General features: G+C 38.9%; 1 protein-coding gene across 9 annotated transcripts in view; it reads left to right on the top strand.

Moving 5' to 3' along the window:
- MAP3K8 (mitogen-activated protein kinase kinase kinase 8) overlaps positions 1-12,735 on the top strand; it is a 31,592-nt gene extending 18,857 nt beyond the window's left edge. For all 9 annotated transcript variants that reach the window (XM_026710061.2, XM_087916457.1, XM_087916454.1 and 6 more), the window contains 4 exons: positions 4,138-4,244; positions 6,086-6,238; positions 9,849-10,095; positions 11,571-12,735. In XM_026710061.2, the coding sequence (XP_026565846.1) occupies positions 4,138-4,244; positions 6,086-6,238; positions 9,849-10,095; positions 11,571-11,701 (638 nt within the window). In that variant the 3' untranslated portion in view covers positions 11,702-12,735. The remainder of the gene's footprint in view (positions 1-4,137; positions 4,245-6,085; positions 6,239-9,848; positions 10,096-11,570) is intronic.
- Positions 12,736-18,278: the final 5,543 nt, after the last annotated feature.

Consider the following 18,278-nt stretch of genomic DNA (forward strand, 5'->3'; position numbering starts at 1 on the left):
AAAGTTCTATGAAGAAAATTTCTTGCCTTTTCTGCCTTCCTGTCCCCTTGGAGGCTCTTCTCTCTTTAAAGCTATGCTGACATTTGAAAATCCACTGGATGATGTTTATCTTGGCATGAAAATGCATCAGGAGAGATATTCCAGTGAAGAAAAATGTGGTAGAAATCCTAACAATTGAAAGCTTTTCACACCTAGCTTTTATGGAGTACTTTAGAGCAAGAAAAAGTCAATTCATATTCCTGTAGACCTGCACAACTTGATTATCCTTCTATATTCAAAGATGAAGACTCCAGGTTTTTCTCCAGCTACATCTGACTGAGACACAAAGATGTCCTGGCAGTCTGGTTTTTTCAGCCATTTTCCTCTGATGTTGCCTTCCTGTCACGTCTAACTCATGGATGAGGCAGACTTAAATTGTTCTTAACTGTAATGGTGATAAAAGAGTATCCAACAGCAGCCATCGAATGTGCAAAACCTACATTTTGCCACCCATTATATCCAAGGCAATGTTAGGTGACGAGTAGAGGCTGGGATCAGAATGGGACTGCTTCAGACCGATAGAGACATGTTCCGTTTCCTCTTGTGTGCCCTCCTCAACATTCTGCAGGACAACATTGTACTGTGGTTCTTTTAGATCTGCACAACTCCACTTGATGGTCCAGCCAGGATTAAGGTGAACACTTAGTTTAGCATAATTCTTCTCCCCGTTCCCTTTTGAAGAGAGCATGGTAAACTCTGGAATGACAGTTGTTGCCCATATAAATGTAGCACTATCCCACTAGAGTCCGGATCCCTCTGTCCCTTTCCAAGATAGTTAAGTCTTCCCCGCTCTCAGTCCCAAGGTCTCTTGCTCTGTCCCTCGTCCTGGCCGTCAGCCCACTCTGGTCGCTCACCCAGGCAGTTCCACTCGCCTAGCTCCGTTTACCTCTATCATCCTTCAGTGCATCTGGCCCCCTCTCTTATCACTGGCTTGCCCACTCGCCTGGATCATCTTGCCTTCCCTGTCTTCTGGTGCATCTGGCTCACCCATTCATCTGGATCAGTTCTCCTCTGCTGTTGTTTGGTATGTCAGGCGCCCTCTCTGGTCAATAGCTCATCCACTTGTCTGAATCAGCTCTCCTCCTGTGTGTCTGGTGCCCCCACCGGTCACTAGTTTGGCCACTTGCCTGATGGCTTTTTCCTCTCTCTCTCCCTCTCTCTCTTTTGCCTCTATCGTCTCCTGTGTAGCCCAATCAAGCAGAGACCATGTGGTGGTGAGATGGCAGGATTGGCCAGTAAGCCCCTCTTCCCATATGTTTACTTTGCCTCTGCTTGCTTCTGTTTTTCTGCTTGCCTCTCTCTATCCATCTCCTTTTCTTTTCTATCTCTTTTTTCTTTTGTTCTGCCTTTGTGCCACACACCTTTTCCTTTTATTTCCTCTCTCCCCCTGGGCCATCCCTTCCCCGCTAATTTTTTGCAGGTCATTTGGCCAGCAATTAGCTGAATGCCACTTCCTGTAGCTTGAATCCTGCCACACCAAGCACTGTGGTCCCAGGATATTTCTAGCTGGCCAATTGCCCAGGTGCCCATGACGATCAGGGCTGCCAATTAACTGGGCCCTCCTGCTCCTTCCTTGCCCCCAGTTGGACTCAACTGAGATCCCTGTGGAAATGACGCAGAGCGGTCAGTCCCTGGGACACTCACAGCCAAGCTGCTTAGATGATTGGCACTGTGCCCTGCAGTCAGCCTTCCCCATTACACATACTCCATGCTACACAAAGAAAGGAAGAAAATTCCTAAGCAAAGGAGCTGCTTCTAATACAGTTCATTTGGGACTCTACTCTGTTTGTTTATTTATTTTACTTTGTTCAGCTTGAGTTAGGAAAGAATGGGGCATAAGAGAAAGACACAGGAAGGAACTGTCAGGCTTTCTTGTTGTAACTCCACAAACGACAAAAGTTTTGTGTTTCCTGGCTGATGACAAGCAAAGTAGGCAGGAAAAGTGAAGGAACTGACTGAATGGCTTGATTATCACACTCTACCATCCGAAACTAGGACAGTACCATGTAGCAGTGACTTATAATAGATGCATTGCTGAAGAGGCACGATAAAGTTTGGCAATGTGGGTAGAAAATTGCACAACAATAGAGTTTTCTACCAAATGAAGGGCTGAGTAAATAGCACTTGAATTCAGTCATGAGGGAAGACCTCTGGAAGTTCTATTACTCACCATCCTTCTGAACAAAGTTCTGCTCCTTGTTATCTTAGGTCTACTTCATTCCAAAAGCATATTTTAGGCCAGTCAGTTTCCCCCAATTTAGTACCTTCTAGATTTTTCAGTCCAATTGTAGTCCTAAATACATCTGAAGCAGTGGTGGGATTCAAATGGTTTTACCACCAGTTCGGTGGACATGGCTTGGTGGGTGTGCTTTGCCTAACGCCGGCGTACGGCTTTCCCCACACCAGCTGAGACCTGCAGCACCAATCAGCTGAGAGGCTAAAGAAGAGAAAAGCGCAGGGGTAAGTGGGAGGGCCGATCCTGCGCTTTTCTTTTCTTTTTCCTCTCAGTTGATTGGAGGATTTTTTTCTCCTCTCAGCTGATTGTCTGCTTTTTTACTACTGGTTCGGCCAAACCAGTCTGAACCGATAGCATCCACCACTGATCTGAAGGACTGATGGCTGGAGGAGTGTGATAGCAGTGAAATGCTGCTATTCAGCAAATGGGAATCAGAAGTCTGAGTTGCAGGCTACACAAAATATGTCATGCACTTTTGCTTATGTTATCTCATAATCTTGCAGTAAGACAGGATTTATTTTTATACAACAAGGAAGGGATTGCTAAATACTCATTCTGGTATTTGAACCAGAGAGACCCAAGTACACCACGCACAATGAGGAAGATAGGATTTTGATCACTGAATAATTTCTTCTCCTTTTTGACTAAGGAAAGCTCTGCTAAAATACATGAGAGTTAGGCATGATTTAGCTTGTCCAAAATGGTATAGGCATTGAAGCATATATACGCAGCGAAGGGCTGAGGGGAAGAATAAGTTGCAAATGTTTACAGACACGCCAACATGCAGACCTCCTAAATTTCAGTTACATGTTGTATGGAGATGTGTGATTGGTTGATCCAGCTTCCTGTTGATCCTTTGTTGTTTGAGTGTCAGAATGTTAACATTCACAGAAATGTAAGTGCAACATCTATTCAACTTTCTAGATTACAAAGGCATATGTTACCTGACATGCAGATGTCGGAGAAATCTAATAGCAATAGCACTTAGACAGCCCTCTAAGAGGTTTGCAGAGTCAGTATATTGCGCCAACAATCTGATGCAGCCTTTAGTTTCTTGCTGCCACTGGGATTTCCTGTTTAAATTGATCTCCTCAAGGTTTAGTTGAAGAGAGAATAGGAGGAAGGGAGTGATCATATTTCTCTTTCTCCCTTTTTCTCATCAACATATAAAGTTTTCCCATCATTGCTGTCACTGGGGTTACTTTAAAACTTAGATAATTTCAAAAACATCTAATGAGTCATGACTTTATCCATGTGAAATGCTATGAGTACCTAAAAAGATATTTCAGATGTCAGAATTGTAATTTGCTTTAGGACCACAATCTCCACAAAGTCTGGAATGGAGTGTGAATTGTGCCTATCAGTGACCCAGATTGCCGCTGGCGGTCCGCCAAAGTGGGTTTGTGAACAGTATCTCATACTTTGGGTATGGAAGCCCAGGAAGTTTCTTAACTTGGAATTATTGTTCTTGAAAACCCATAATTAGGTTCTCAAAGGGATGATGATATAAGGGGAAGGTGAGACCAGGGTCAAAAGCTCACCTCTGCAGAGATATCTCTTCTATCCCTTCTTATGTATCTTGAAGCTCATACTATATGGATATGCAGTTCAACATCTGAGTCAAATAATCCATCTATAGACTTGTTCAAGTTCAGGAAGTAGGGCAAAACAGCTATAGTTGGCTTTTTTCCATGCAGTTATGAATCACTGGTAGAAGAAATCCAAAGTGTATTTTTGCTTGGTGTGTGCCTGTTTAAAAATTACTTTCCTTTTAATTCCTGCCTGTAAGATATTTTCTGTGTTAAACTAAACATGGACGTTTGTTCCTTAGCCTAATCCTCATTTGTTCCTTTAATTTCTAGCAAGCAACATTGTTTTCATGTCAACCAAAGCTGTTTTAGTGGATTTTGGACTTAGCGTTCAAATGACAGAAGATGTTTATTATCCTAAAGAACTTCGAGGAACAGAGGTAATGATTGTCCATGAGAGGATAGCCCCATATGTATCATAGTAATTGCAGAAGAATGAGATGGAGCACAGGATAATAAGAATGTCTGCCATGGAGTTCCCCTTCTCTGTCCCCTCGTGCAATTTATTATTCATTAGTAAAATCACCACCATAATGTGGTTAAACAGCTTTGACATGTCATTTAGAATTTATCAAGATCGATATTGGCTAAACATTCTCATGAGATAGAATTGCACTAGAATCCTTTTTTTCTAATGGTAAGGGGAAACAGAAAACACTAATGAAGAGTTTTTTATATCTAGATAAGTTCAAACAGAAGCAAGTCTTCCTACAAATATAGTCATTATTATCAATATAAATCTTTGATATATCTTAAATGGGATGGTCTATTATGATTTCTTGCTGTTCGTTAGTTGTTCACAATGCACCACTGCATCAAAATGGGCAGTTAAAATTGGCACCAATAATTTTCCTGTTTCTTTGAGCAAAAGCTCAAGTTTTTCAATGAGATCAGTGAAAAATGCAATTATTTTTAAACCTTCTGTGCCAAACAGATAACAGATAATTAGAATTGGAAGAGACCTTATAGGCCATCTAGTCCAACCCCCTGCCCAAGCGGGAGACCCTGTACCATTTCTGACAATGGCAGTCCAATCTTGAAACTCTCAAGTGATGAAGCTCCCACAATTTCCGAGGGCAAGCTGTTCCATTGGTTGATTGTTCTCACTGTCAGAAAGTTTCTCCTTATTTCCAGGTTAAATCTCTTCTTGTTCAGTTTCCATCCATTATTCCTTGTCTGGCCTACAGGTGCTTTAGAAAATAGCTTAACTGCTTCCTCCCTGTGGCAGCCCCTCAAATATTGGAACACTGCTATCCTGTCTCCCCGGTCCTTCTCTTCACTAGACTAGTCATGCCCAATTCCTGTAACCTTTCTTCATATGCTTTAGTCTCCAGTCCCCTAATCATCCTGGTTGCTCTTCTCTGTACTTTTTCTAGAGTCTCAACATCTTTTTTATAATGTGGTGACCAAAACTGGATGTAGTACTCTAGGTGTGGTCTTACTAAGGCTTTATAGAGTGGTATTAGTACCTCCCTTGATCTTGATTGTATCTTTAATGCAACTTAGGATTGCATTAGATTTTTTGGCGGCTGCTGCACACTGCTGGCTCATATTTAGCTGGTTGTCCACTAAGACTCCAAAATCACACTCCCAGTTACTGCTATTGAGCCTGGTTTCACCCAGTCTATATGTGTACTTTTGGTTTTTCTTGCCTAAGTATAGGATTTTACTTTTCTCTATATTGAATTTCATTTTGTTAGATATGGCCCGGTGTTCTAGTCTGTCAAGAGCCATCTCGATCTTGAGCCTATCTTCTTGGGTGTTAGCTATTCCTGCCTGTCTTCTACTTGGCTTTAAAGATGATTCTAGAGTAAAGTTGTCACAAAAACTAATTTTCTTTCTTTTCTTTTCTTTTTTTTTGTAGTGAAGTTTTTTTTAATATACATCAATATAATTGGACAGTGTGGGGTCTTGGTGTCATTCATTTTGATACAAAAATAATATTGATACAAAAAAAATTACTACATCAATCCAACTGATGTAGTTCTCATGTTATTATACATATTTGTATCAGCACATAGTCCTTCATTTTTCAATTTTTCAATATTTGCTATATCCTTCTAACAGTAATGACATTATTCTTGAGCGTACCTGATACCATCCTTTTTCAAAATCTGATCTTAACCTCTAACATTCACTTTAAATATCCCCCCTATTTCTAGTTTATTAATCTATTCTAATTCTTAGTACAGCCAAACTCTATTTTTTATTTTATTTGCAGATTTACATGAGTCCAGAAGTGATTCTCTGCCGAGGCCACAGTACAAAAGCTGACATCTACAGTCTAGGAGCAACCATCATCCACATGCAAACCGGCATCCCACCATGGGTCAGTCGATATCCTCGTGCAGCATATCCCTCCTATCTCTACATAGTAAGTTTATTTAATCGTTTGTTCAATAGGTGTTCAGCTGCAAGTTGACCACCTGTTTCTGTAATCTTTATAGTAGTGCAGTGATTAGGACAGTGTTTTTCAACTTTGACAACTTTAAGATGCATTGACTTCAACTCCCAGAATTCCCTAGTTAATCCTCTTGGCTGGGGAATTCTGGGAGCTGAAGTCCATCAACTTAGCGAGGTTGAAAAACACTGGGTTAGGTAATTGGATAAAACCTCTTGGTTTTGTAAAGGTGATTATTTTTTTTTAGAAATTGAACTATGTTGATTTGCTCTTGGTGCCATTTGGGGTGTGTTTAGCAGCAGAACTGGAAGAAAAACATAATATGGTAGAACTCATTGATAATCTAGGGTATATGTAGGGAATATACTTTCTTTTCTTTTAGATTCGCATTCATTAACCCTAATCCTAAATAAAAAAATGAGGCAAAATGAGTTGGCAACTACATTGCTTGTTGTTTATTATAAGCTTATTACTTCTGAATGGGCTTAGACAGCAACATATGATACATAATAATCATCATATTATCAATATTTTAAGTATATCAAATAGTAACTGTAGTTAATGTAAATAATATACCAATTATTAAAATATAAAGCAACTGATAGGTTGATGCCGTGGGGTAGAGGTGATTCTCAACTTTTGACTGGTTGTTTAGCAACAGATCTTACCTGGAAAATCAACACAACCTAGTTGGCCAGAAAGGCCCAACAGAGACTCCATTTCCTTAGAGTCTTGCGAAAGAATAAAGTGGAACGACTGATGACCTCCTTTTACCGGTCCACAATAGAAAGCATCCTTACATATTGCATTACGATGTGGTATGCTGGCTTGACAGCTGTGGATAGAAAGACATTACAGAGGGCGGTGAGCACAGCACAAGACATTGTGGACTGTAGCCGGACTGAATAGAATACTTTTTGGCCAAGGGTAACCTGATACCACTAGATGACATTGCTAGGGCTCACTGCCTTAGAAGAGTGAGGAAAATCCTCAGGGATGACTCACTTCTTCAGCACTTCTTCACTCTCCTATCATTGGGTAGGAGATATAGAAGCAGAGCCAGTCATACCAACAGGCTGAAGAACAGTTTCTACCTGTGGGCTGTCAGACTGCTGAATGGAAAATAACTTCATGTCAACATAGTATGACAGTCTTGCAGAGCCAGCGCATTGTGCAATAAGGTCACATAGTGTACTAAGATTGGGACTGGGTTAGGGACTTCTGTCCTCACTGTGAGTTGTGTGTGTGTGTGTGTGGGTGCACGAAGGGAGGCTCAGCCAAACTCATTGTACACATGTTGTACTCTGACAATAAAGGTAATAATAAATAATAAGTAATAATAACAGTTCAAAGTTAAAATGGATCTGCCGAGGGCTACTCATCACCTATAGTCACATGCTAGTTTTTTGGGTTCTCAGCAATCAGCCTGCATGTATGGCCATTTGCAACATTCCATGGTTCTGTGATTGTGATTAATCATCTTTTTTGCTGCAAACTTGGTTTTCAGCAAAAAATACTTATTTGGAATAATGGATCTGCCTAACAACCATCCTATTCATGTTATAACTCCCACAAGAAATTGGGTGCAGTCACATGGTGATCCACTTAAAAACTGGAACAACTTACAAATGTAATTCTGGGTTCAATCAGTTGTAAGTCAAGTTCTACTTTTATCTCCCATTCTCACTTCCCTCAATCAACAAGGACACATTGGAAAAGCCATGCTTTTGTTTCTGTGTACCACATATGCACCCAGTCTTAAATGATGGGTGCCTAAATGATGCACATATGAGTAGCCGTTTTGGAAATTGTAAACGAAAAAGTGAAGTTTTGAAGACCAGGTCAGGATACTTACATTTTCTGTATTTTGCATCCCTGGCCCAAGGAGTTTGCCATCCTGAACCTGTTCAGTGGACCAGACAGAAATTCAGTCTGCAACCTTCTGCATTTAATATAGAAGTTTCACTTTACAGAAACACAACATTGCAATTTAGGTCACATAATGAACCTGGCAAGGACCAGAACAAAAACACAAACTGCTACAAAAGGAAGGTGTTGGTTCTCATTGAATTCTTAGCCCAAGGTTTGGAATCTTAAGTACCCATCCTGTTTCTTTAAACAAGGATTGTAATTAGCGCTTTTACATGCAGTATATTTGTGCTTATCATCCTCTATTCCCATAAGTATCTAAAGAATGCTTCTCTTGGTGAGATGTGTTTATATATGTGTGTATGTGTATGTTTGGGTGTGGTGGAAAGGATTGTTGCTTTTGGTTTCTTGAAATATGCAAGGAGTCAAACTTGAAGGCTTCCAAAATTCCTTCCAAATGTGTGATTACCTGCTTGTCCAACCCTGAGCAAGAGGGGAAGAGACAACTTAGCATCAAGTAGCAGAGGAAAAAGGATTAAGCAGTCCTCTCTCAGGAACACCAATGCAATCTAAATTTCTCTGTGGAACCTTCCCCAACTGGTTGATTGTGAACGCCCAAGTTTCCATTGAATTAGAGATAAGCATAGCTATTCTACTGTATGCAGTGCAGACAATTGAGATGGTGGTGCCATAATTATGTACCAAGCAGTACAGAGTTAATACTCTTATTCACGGAAAACTAAAGTCAGAGGGGAGGTTTTGGGTATTTGGGATGAGGTTTGAACTATGAAATATAGTGAAAACAAAACATTGTGGATATCAATCTATGAAGTAAGCTGATATGCTGCTGTGCTACCTTTCAGGCCTTTTGCATTCCCGTTATGTAAAACTTAGTAAATCGCCACAAGATTGTGGATATGGGAACAATTTGGAGAATGAAGATATTTTGTTGATCTGAGTTGGAGGGAGATAAAAACTGCAAGCTGAAAAATTTGCAAGCGGAAAATAAATTTAAACCAAGCAGCTCTGAGTGATTCAGCTTACTTGTCTTTACAGAACCTAAATTTGCCCAGCCAGAGCTATAAAAGTTGTCAGTACTGTTTTGAATTGGCCCAAAGCTCAACTGATTAAAATTAGGCAGTATTTTTCTGGACAATTTCTTCTTTATTGGACCAGAAATAGAACATTAAAAATATATTTAATATTCCTATATAGATTTCTTTCATACATAAAAACCCCGGCCCACTTTGAAACCAATTTAACTATTTCCAGATGCAAAACTGGCAAATTATGCCTTTGGAGGTTGTGTTTTGTTGCAGGAGTGACAATACCAGCCTAAGCCAAAATATCTGTTTCTAATTTATAACATGTCCATCTTCGTTCCCTTTTGCTCCCCAAATTAGAATTTTCAAATGCTGTGCATCTTTCTTTGCTTGCCTTGGATATTCTGAGTTAGGATTGTAGACATTAGATTGAATTTGAACCTGTTTTAGGGGCAAGTTTCAATGTGAAACTGGCTCTGCTTCCAGGATTCCTCTGGCTTTTTGTCTCAGGAGTAGAATGACAATTTTCCAACCTGTGAATCAGGGAGAGGGAATTCCTAGAGCGGTAACTTTACAAGATGCATATATTCGTGCAACAGTGGGAAATTTTTCTCTGCCTCTTCTTAAGCATCAAGTTACAACCTTCCTTTCTTAAACATTTATTTTGGTAGATCCATAAGCAAGCTCCGCCACTTGAGGACATTGCTGAGGATTGCAGTGCTAATATGAGACAGTTGTTGGAAGCAGCTCTTGAAAGGAATCCCAACCAGAGACTTTCGGCTACAGAATTGCTCAAACATGAAGCCTTGCACCCATCACGAGAGGAACAGCCCCGTTGTCAGAGTTTGGATTCAGCACTTTTTGCACGAAAAAGGTTGCTGGAAAAGAATGAGTTGGAACTCTCTGAGAATATTTCAGGTACGGTCTGCTCTTATCTTCAGCTACTTCCACATAACTTTGGCCTTTATGGCAAAGACCAACGCACTTCCCAAGCCTCTTCATAGCAATAGCAATAGCACTTGGACTTATGTACCACTTCACAGTGCTTTACAGACCCCTCTAAATGGTTTACAGAGTCAGTATATTGTCCTGAACAATCTGGGTCCTCATTTTACCCATCTTGGAAGGATGGAAGGTTGAGCCTGGTGAGATTTGAACTGCCAAATTTCAGGCAGCTGGCAATCAGCAGAAGTAGCCTGAACGGCACTCTAACCACTGTGCCATCATGGCTCATAAAAGCCTGAGAGCAAGCCAAACCAATATTTAAGGGCAAGGGAGAATCCTTCTCAGTTGAAAGGGCTTTCGATGAAGTGTGTAATTTCTGCAAAATCAGTTCTGTGACAAGTTCACCTTGGCATTTAGGAAACTCAACATGTATTTTGGAGCTTCCGAAATTGTGCAATCTAGGTGGTCCTCAGGTTACAATCATCCATTCAGCAATCATTCAAACTTGCCACAGGACTGAATGGTGGGAACTTACATTGGCTCTTCAGAATTCTGGCCATTTGCAGTGTTCCTGCAGTCACATACTTGCAGTCCTAAAATCTGGATTGCCATTTGAAGCCCAAGGACTGACTATTTATAATGTTCTGCAGAATCTGGAATATTAGATTATTTTCTTTAAAAGGCTATAAGAGGCGGGGAATCACAATAGACATACTTGAGTGCAGTTGGTTTGCTGTATCTTCATTTTCCTAGAACTTCATTATTTTTATCAATTTTATTCCCAGCCTTTTAGCAGTGCAGTTCTTTTATCCTAGCCAATATAAAGTCACTATGATTTTTATTTAATAATAGTGGACTTCATTCTTGATTTCCCTGTATTCATTTGTGGAACAATTCCTGTTCTAACAGAGAAGACAAATCTGCATCAGCTCACATAAAGTTCTATTTCCTATTTGATATAAAACTTCATTAGAAATGCACTCATCCCTAATTGGGTTACAAAATGAACTATTTCTCAAACTCGTTGTACATTTAATTGATGCCAAGGAGGGATTTAATGAAGAATACTTTGAGGCTTGCTAAAGGAACAAACATCTATTTAATTGATGCTAATATTTAGGTAAGAAGAGTAAAACTCCTCATAACTTTATCTTCCCCTTTCAAGTTATCTTAATTGGATGCCGTTATTATGTATACAGTTCCTCTACTTATTTATAGAGGAAAGAGGGGAATTAATAAACCATAGAATTACAGAGCCATGGAGTTGGAAGGAACTATAAAATTAGTCTAACCCTTTGCAATGTGAAGGAAAACCAATTAATGCATCCTAAAACAGTAATTGACCAATCTCCAGAGATGGAGAAACCCGTCTTAATTAATTGTTAATTGTTCTGAAACTACTTTTCTAGTGCATAATATACCTTTTCCTTTAATTTTTTTCTTGTTAGATTCTTCATGTCTTGGGATTACTGAGGAATTGGATTTGCTGAGGAGACAACGCTCATTATATATAAACCTTGGAGCATTAGCTGGCTACTTTAATATTGTCCGTGGACCAACAACACTAGATTATGACTAGATTTAGTGGTCTCTTATGTGGAACTGAAAGGAGTAAGTTATATATAGAGAGAGGGGGGTGGGAAGTGAATGAAGTAATATTGGAGCAAAAGAGCATATTTATGCTCCACCATTAGTTTAGTTTGTTTTGATTATCAAGGGAGATAAGCACCTTCTTTCAAAATAATATTTGGGGGCTTCATTTTTTTTTTATCATACTTCCTCAGTGCTGTTGCAATTGACCTCCTTTGTTTCAAACTGAGGGTGTGGCAAATTTAGGAATTCTGTACATAAGCTAAGAACATTTCCAAGAAAACATTACTGAATTCAGAGTCACCTAGTTTCCTAATGAATATGTATAATTTAATTCATGTATATCTACTGGTTTTGAGGGAAGGAAACCCCTATTGTGACTTGAGTTGCATCTTCTGTTTAAGTTTTTAATTATCAAGCTGCTAGACAGGGATTGTCAAAACGCCTTCTCCCCACGCTGGCTGAAAGTATTTTCCAACACAATAGTTCTTTGACATGAATGGGAACTGTGCCAGATCTTGAGATAAACTCTGTCATGTGAATGTAAATTACACAAAGACTTAGTAACTGCAATCATAGGCTGTTTGAATGTTAACATATTGTGTAAATGACTCATGAAGGTGAGCTTAATTTAATTTAAGAACTATGTGTTAAAAATAGACATGTAGTTAGGTGTTACAATTATTTTATGTTCCTATGGAAAGAATACCTCCTTTTATTTTTGAAGATTTGAGTGCATTTAAAACAAATGTTTTGAATGATAGTAAAACTAGTTCAAGAACAAAGCTTTGTACATCCTATGGGATGAATATATTAACTTTTATAAAACAGTTTAATGGTTTATTAAGCTATTTTTTTTAAAAAAGAGGCATACTATGTATGTTATAAATAGAGCGATTAACAACATCATGGTTTAGTTTTTATATTTAAATGTCTTCGTATGCAAAATGTATTTGTATCAATTTCTTGAAGTTCTAATTCCTGAATCAGTTACTGTAAAAAAATAAATTTCTGTTAAATGTATTTAACAGCGATGTGAAGTTATGAGTTTGTTTTGGATGAAAGTGATATGAAGTTCTGAGTTTGTTTTGTTCCATTTCTCTTGTTGTTAAACATGTTTATTTCAAAGCTGATGGGAGGGCAAATTTTCAGAGGTCAAGTGCTGCTACTTAATTTCTGGGCTTTCTGGAGAGTCACATGGAAGCTTCTTGTGACAAGAAGGGTGTCTGTCTGTCTGTTTATATCTTTATCTCTGTATCTATCTATCTATCTATCTATCTATCTATCTATCTATCTATCTATCTATCTATCTATCTATCTATCTATCTACCATCCAATTTACATCTCACTGCAATTATATGACTCTTGGCAATTCACAATAATAAAGCACAGTAATCAAAGAAAAATATCATAAATACATTAAAACAATACATAAAACAATAACATAGTGTCTGGTCACAAAAGTCTTAAAAAGTTCTGTTCTTCAGGAAGGCTAATATATTGGAGAGAAGTGGACTGCTACAGGAAAATAATGCTTTTGGCTTTGAACCACCTAATTTGCTCCAAATGAGAATACCCTCCTGTTTTTTCCACCACAATATTAATCTAGTTCTGTGATGGTGAACCTATGGCATGCATGCCGGAAATGACATGCAGAGCCATCTCTCCAGGCATGCCAGTGTTACTCATTGCTCTTCTGGGTTCTGGCATACATGCGTGCTGGCCAGCTGGTCTTTGCACGCATATGTGCACCAGATATGCACTGGGAAGACCAGCTGGTTGGTATGTATGCGCATGCCAGGGAGCTGCTTTTCTGGTTTCCAGCACTCCTGTGTGTGTGCGTGCTCCCGTTTTGGCACTTGGTGCCAAAAAGGTTCATCAATACTAGTCTAGTTGGTGGTCATGAGAATGGGAGCTGTGTTAGTCCAGTTCTCCCCTCTCAAGTAAGACCACAAGCCGATATTGTCTACAGCCTCCACTAGCAAGTCAAGGAGGACACACAAGTCTAGGACAACTTGCCACAGCCAACTCAGCATAACCAACTCTCTGTGGCCAACTCGCCAGACGACAATGCGTTGCAGGACAAGAATTACACTAACATCAAAGAAATGATGGAATAGAATCATTAAAAGATGCCACGGGAGGAACAAAAAGAAATATGAATGACAAAAATTAAAATAATTTTAATTACTTTAAATAAATTGAATTATTAAATTGTATAATATTAAATTGTCCCACAACAAGTTGTCCATGGTGAGTTGTCCATGGTGAGTTGTTCCATTCTATATACACCCAACCACAGAAAGAGAGAGGGAGATGGAGAGGGAGAGGGGGAGAGGGAGAAAGAAAGAGGAAGGGAGAGAGAGGGAAATGGAGAAAGAGAGGGGGGGAGTGAGAGAGATCTGTCTGAAATTAAGGGCAAGGATACAAGATCAAAGACAATCTACCAAGTCTTACCCACTTCTTTGGAAGTAACAAGTCAAAAGGAAGTCCAGATAACTTGGCAAGAGAATCCCTCTACAAGGTTCCATTCAAGTGAAGTGCAGATCAGAGTACATTTGAATAACTTTACCAGTCAAAGTGTCAGGCAAAATGTTCACAGTGGTAAAGTCAATAGAGTAACCCTTGAGGAACCGTCCCATACTGATGAGACTGGCCTGCCCCATTGATTCTGGCAGAGGGGTATACTGTAGATTCTCAGCCAAGGAGTTTTGACTGGTGGGATCCAAGAGAAGAGACTTCTCTGCTATGGTTCCCGCTCTCTGGAACATCTCACCCCCTGAGGTGAGATTGGCTCCTACCCTCCCTAATGTTTTGAAAGAGCTTTAAGACCTGGCTTTGTCAGTTGGCTTGGGATTCAGTGGGGGAGCTTCATACTGGATGTGGTTGATCGATTAAAATCTAATCCCACCTCCCCACCTCCTGTGTGTCCAGATTCCTTCTTGGCCACTTTGCCTCCCTGTTTATCTGTTAATGTCTTTACTTACTGTGTTTTTAATGTTTTTGACATTTTTCAGTGTTTTTTTTATGTTGTAAGCTACCCAGAGTCAAATATGAGATGGGCAGCAAATAAAATTTATACACAAATAAACAAATAAATCCCTACTCAAAAGAGAATTGGCCACAATAAGGTGGAAGAAATACTGAAAGAGTCTTTGCTACCCTTATCATTTTAGAGTAGGCCTGAATTTGAACATGCACATATGCTGTGTCAAATTCAGTCATTTTCAACCTGCATTGAAGGCATCGCTTCTATAGCTTCATTTTCTGAAGCTCTTCAGAAAATCAAGGAACCATCTAGAATCAGCTGGAAAAGAAACATTACTTGGGAGTAGTTTTACGAAGGACCTGAATTATGCTTCATACAAGCAATGACAAGACCCTCAACTGAATCATCTACAAGATTGTCAGAGAAATCTCAAAACGCTTGCTGAAAACTAGATGGATCCATAAAGTGTTTGGAGCAAATCATCTAAATGGATCACGTGGGGAAGAAGTGAATGACTGCAACATATGGGAGATGATGGTTACAACCCACATGCAGATATCACAACTGCTTAGGAGTGAAAAACCATCCATCTATGTGTCAAACGCAAAATGACTTGGGAGAAGCCCATGGTTATCATGAATTCTTGACTCTCTAAGACATGGCTTCAGCTACCTGAAAAATGAAATTCTATAATAAAAATAAATAAGTAATGCTTAATATTTCATTGCTGCTACAGCTGCTAATACATGTAGTCCTTCACTTGCAGCAGTTCATTTAGTGATTGTTTGAAGTTATAACATCATCAGAAAAATGACTTTTTTATTTTATTTTTTAGTTTTTAGACTTAGTTTTTCTCATTAAGATAGTTGCAGCATCCCATAGTCATGTGATCAAAATTCAGATGCTTCACAACCGACTCATGATGGTTGCAGTGTCCCAGGGTCATAAGATCCACCTTTTGCGACCTTCTGACAATCAGAATCAACGGGGAAGACAGATACACTGAGCAACCACGTGGCTAACTTAACAACTGCAGGGATTCATTTAACTGTGGCAAGAAAGGTCGTAAAATGTGACAAAACTCACTTAATAGCTGTCTCACTTAGTGACAGAAATTTTGGGCTTGTGGTCATATGTCGAGGAATACCTGTACTCTAAATTCATAGCAGCACTTGAAAATCCCATTAATTCTTTCTTGAGATAATGTACATAAATTAAAATTGGAGGTTATGTTTCATATTTTCCTATGTGAAAATGGCAAGAAATCATACTATCAGTTTTGGGGAAATATAATTAAAAGAGTTGTGGGAGGGAGATAAAAAATATAGCCTTAGAATCTTTGGCTATCCATTACATATTTATAACTCATGATACGTGAAGGTGGATAAACTGGCTTATGGATTTAGCAATTACTTAGAGTCTCTAGTGTTAGAGGCTGTAAATGGTCATACAACACGGTACAGAATCTAACTGGTTACAAGGATTACATATGAAATGAAATTATAATATGTGAAGAAGACTAACATTACAGGGAGTAGACTATTACCATATCAAAAAACAAACACCATTCATCAATAAAACAAAACAAATAATGATTTTGTAATAATCACGAGTGTAACTGAAATAAGGCCATTTACATTTGGCATGGGTTTTTCATATTACTTGGGCATTAAAAAGTTATGGCCCCAGAGATCCAGAGACGCATCATTCTAGCTAGTGAATTTTAAGATATCCTGGGATTTGCAGTCTCAGCCAGTGTTGGCAACTCTTTTTGGCACTGAGTGCCGAAACGGGAGCATGCAGGCGCGGAAGAGCACCGGAAATCAGAAGAGCAGCTCCCTGGCGCATGTATGTGGGCCAACCATCTGGTCTTCCGGTTTCTGGCGTGCATATGTGCGTGAAGACTAGCTGGCCAGTGCGCATGTGCACTGGAACACAGAAGAGCAACGGGTGGTAGCTGGAGTGCCCGGAGAGATGGTTCTGTGAGCCACTTCCTGCACGCATGCCATTCTTTCACCATCATGGGTTTAAATGCATCTGGAAAATTCCCATTCGGGATATGAGATGGAAGAAGTTTATGAAATAATAAAGCAAGAAATACTAAGTGTGGCCTTAGTTTTTATTCACGTGCTTGGTTCTAAATTAAATTCATAGACTGCCTAACTCCTAGAAACTGTGGGTGGCATGCATGATCATAAATACTGTTTATGAACAAAGGTAATTGTAAATTACATTAGTATGTTGCAAACAAGGTTGGTATTTTTCTTAAATCTGATCTACCAAGCATTGAGGCCTGTCAAATTGCTTTCTGCATTTTTTTCCATCCATAGGTTTATTATATGTTAATTAGCAAATATAGAATAATCTGAAAATATTACTTATGTGATGAAATTCATATTAGAGTAGATGTTTGTGGTCATAGTAGATATTACATTTTTCATTGATATTTTTTGAAAATGTGTTTAAACCCGTCACTCTTATCCTTAAAGAAACATGGCACTCAAGTCACAATTTAGAGTGATGTGGTGTGGTTCTGGTGTGAATTTCTACAATGTCCATATTACCCACTTCAAACTGGATTCCAGCATTTTTGTGGCAAAGGACAGCTGGAATAAGATGGAGGAGTATTATGTACCCATTATGAATATACAGTTTGGTTTTATACAAATAGAAATGTAGGAATAATTACTATCATTTAAATGGAAATACAATACTTCTCATCAAAAGGAAAGAGAGCATGGAACTTGCATGCATGGTTAAATTATATATTTTACTGCCATCAAGCCTGATGTCACCAATTTAGTGGATTTAAAAAAGAACTAGAGACCATTAGTAGATACTAGTTTCGATAGCTGTATGGTACTGCCTGAATATAAAATCAAGCTAGTGAAGAGCATCAGTAGAAGAAAATTATCATTCTCTTGAAAGCTTTCTTAATATATTCAATTATCTGTTATTTGATGCAAAGTGTCTTATTAGATGGGCCTTTGACCTGATCCAGAATACACCCAGTAAAGACCTCTGGTTCTTTGAAGGTGCAAATCAGAATAAATAAAAAAAAATACTGGGTAGACAGATCAATCAATCACCTAAGATATTTTTTTGCTCTTTCTTAAGTAAAATGTCAGTTAGACAGTGATAAAATCAAGGCTAAATATAGAAGATGCATTATGAAACCAAGCAATTGATAAAAGCTGTACTGTAGAGTACATTTTTATGAACTCTACGTTACACTTTTCCAAAGTATAGTAAGTGTATCTGCTAGGATAGCCATGTGCTGTTACTTGGCTGTATTTTTGTAATATTTGATTTGTTATACACAAATAAGCAAGGGCAGGTGCAAGTGTTAGGTCTGAAGCCTCTTCTATCATGAGATACTCTCCTAACGAGTCACGATATATAACTTCTAATATTCTCAATTGGTTGAAATTCCTAGACTAGGAAAAGCTTTTTTAAAATATTTAGCTAGCTCTCAACATCTCTGTGCCTTTTCTTCCCTCTTAATTGGGATAATAAAACAGTAAAGCCAGGAGTGGGATTCTACCAGTTCGGACCGGTTTGGTAAACTGGTTGTTAC

This window comes from Pseudonaja textilis, chromosome Z (genome assembly GCF_049901715.1).
Source record: "Pseudonaja textilis isolate UNSWEBS1 chromosome Z, rPseTex1.2, whole genome shotgun sequence".
In the NCBI taxonomy this organism is placed as follows: domain Eukaryota; kingdom Metazoa; phylum Chordata; class Lepidosauria; order Squamata; family Elapidae; genus Pseudonaja; species Pseudonaja textilis.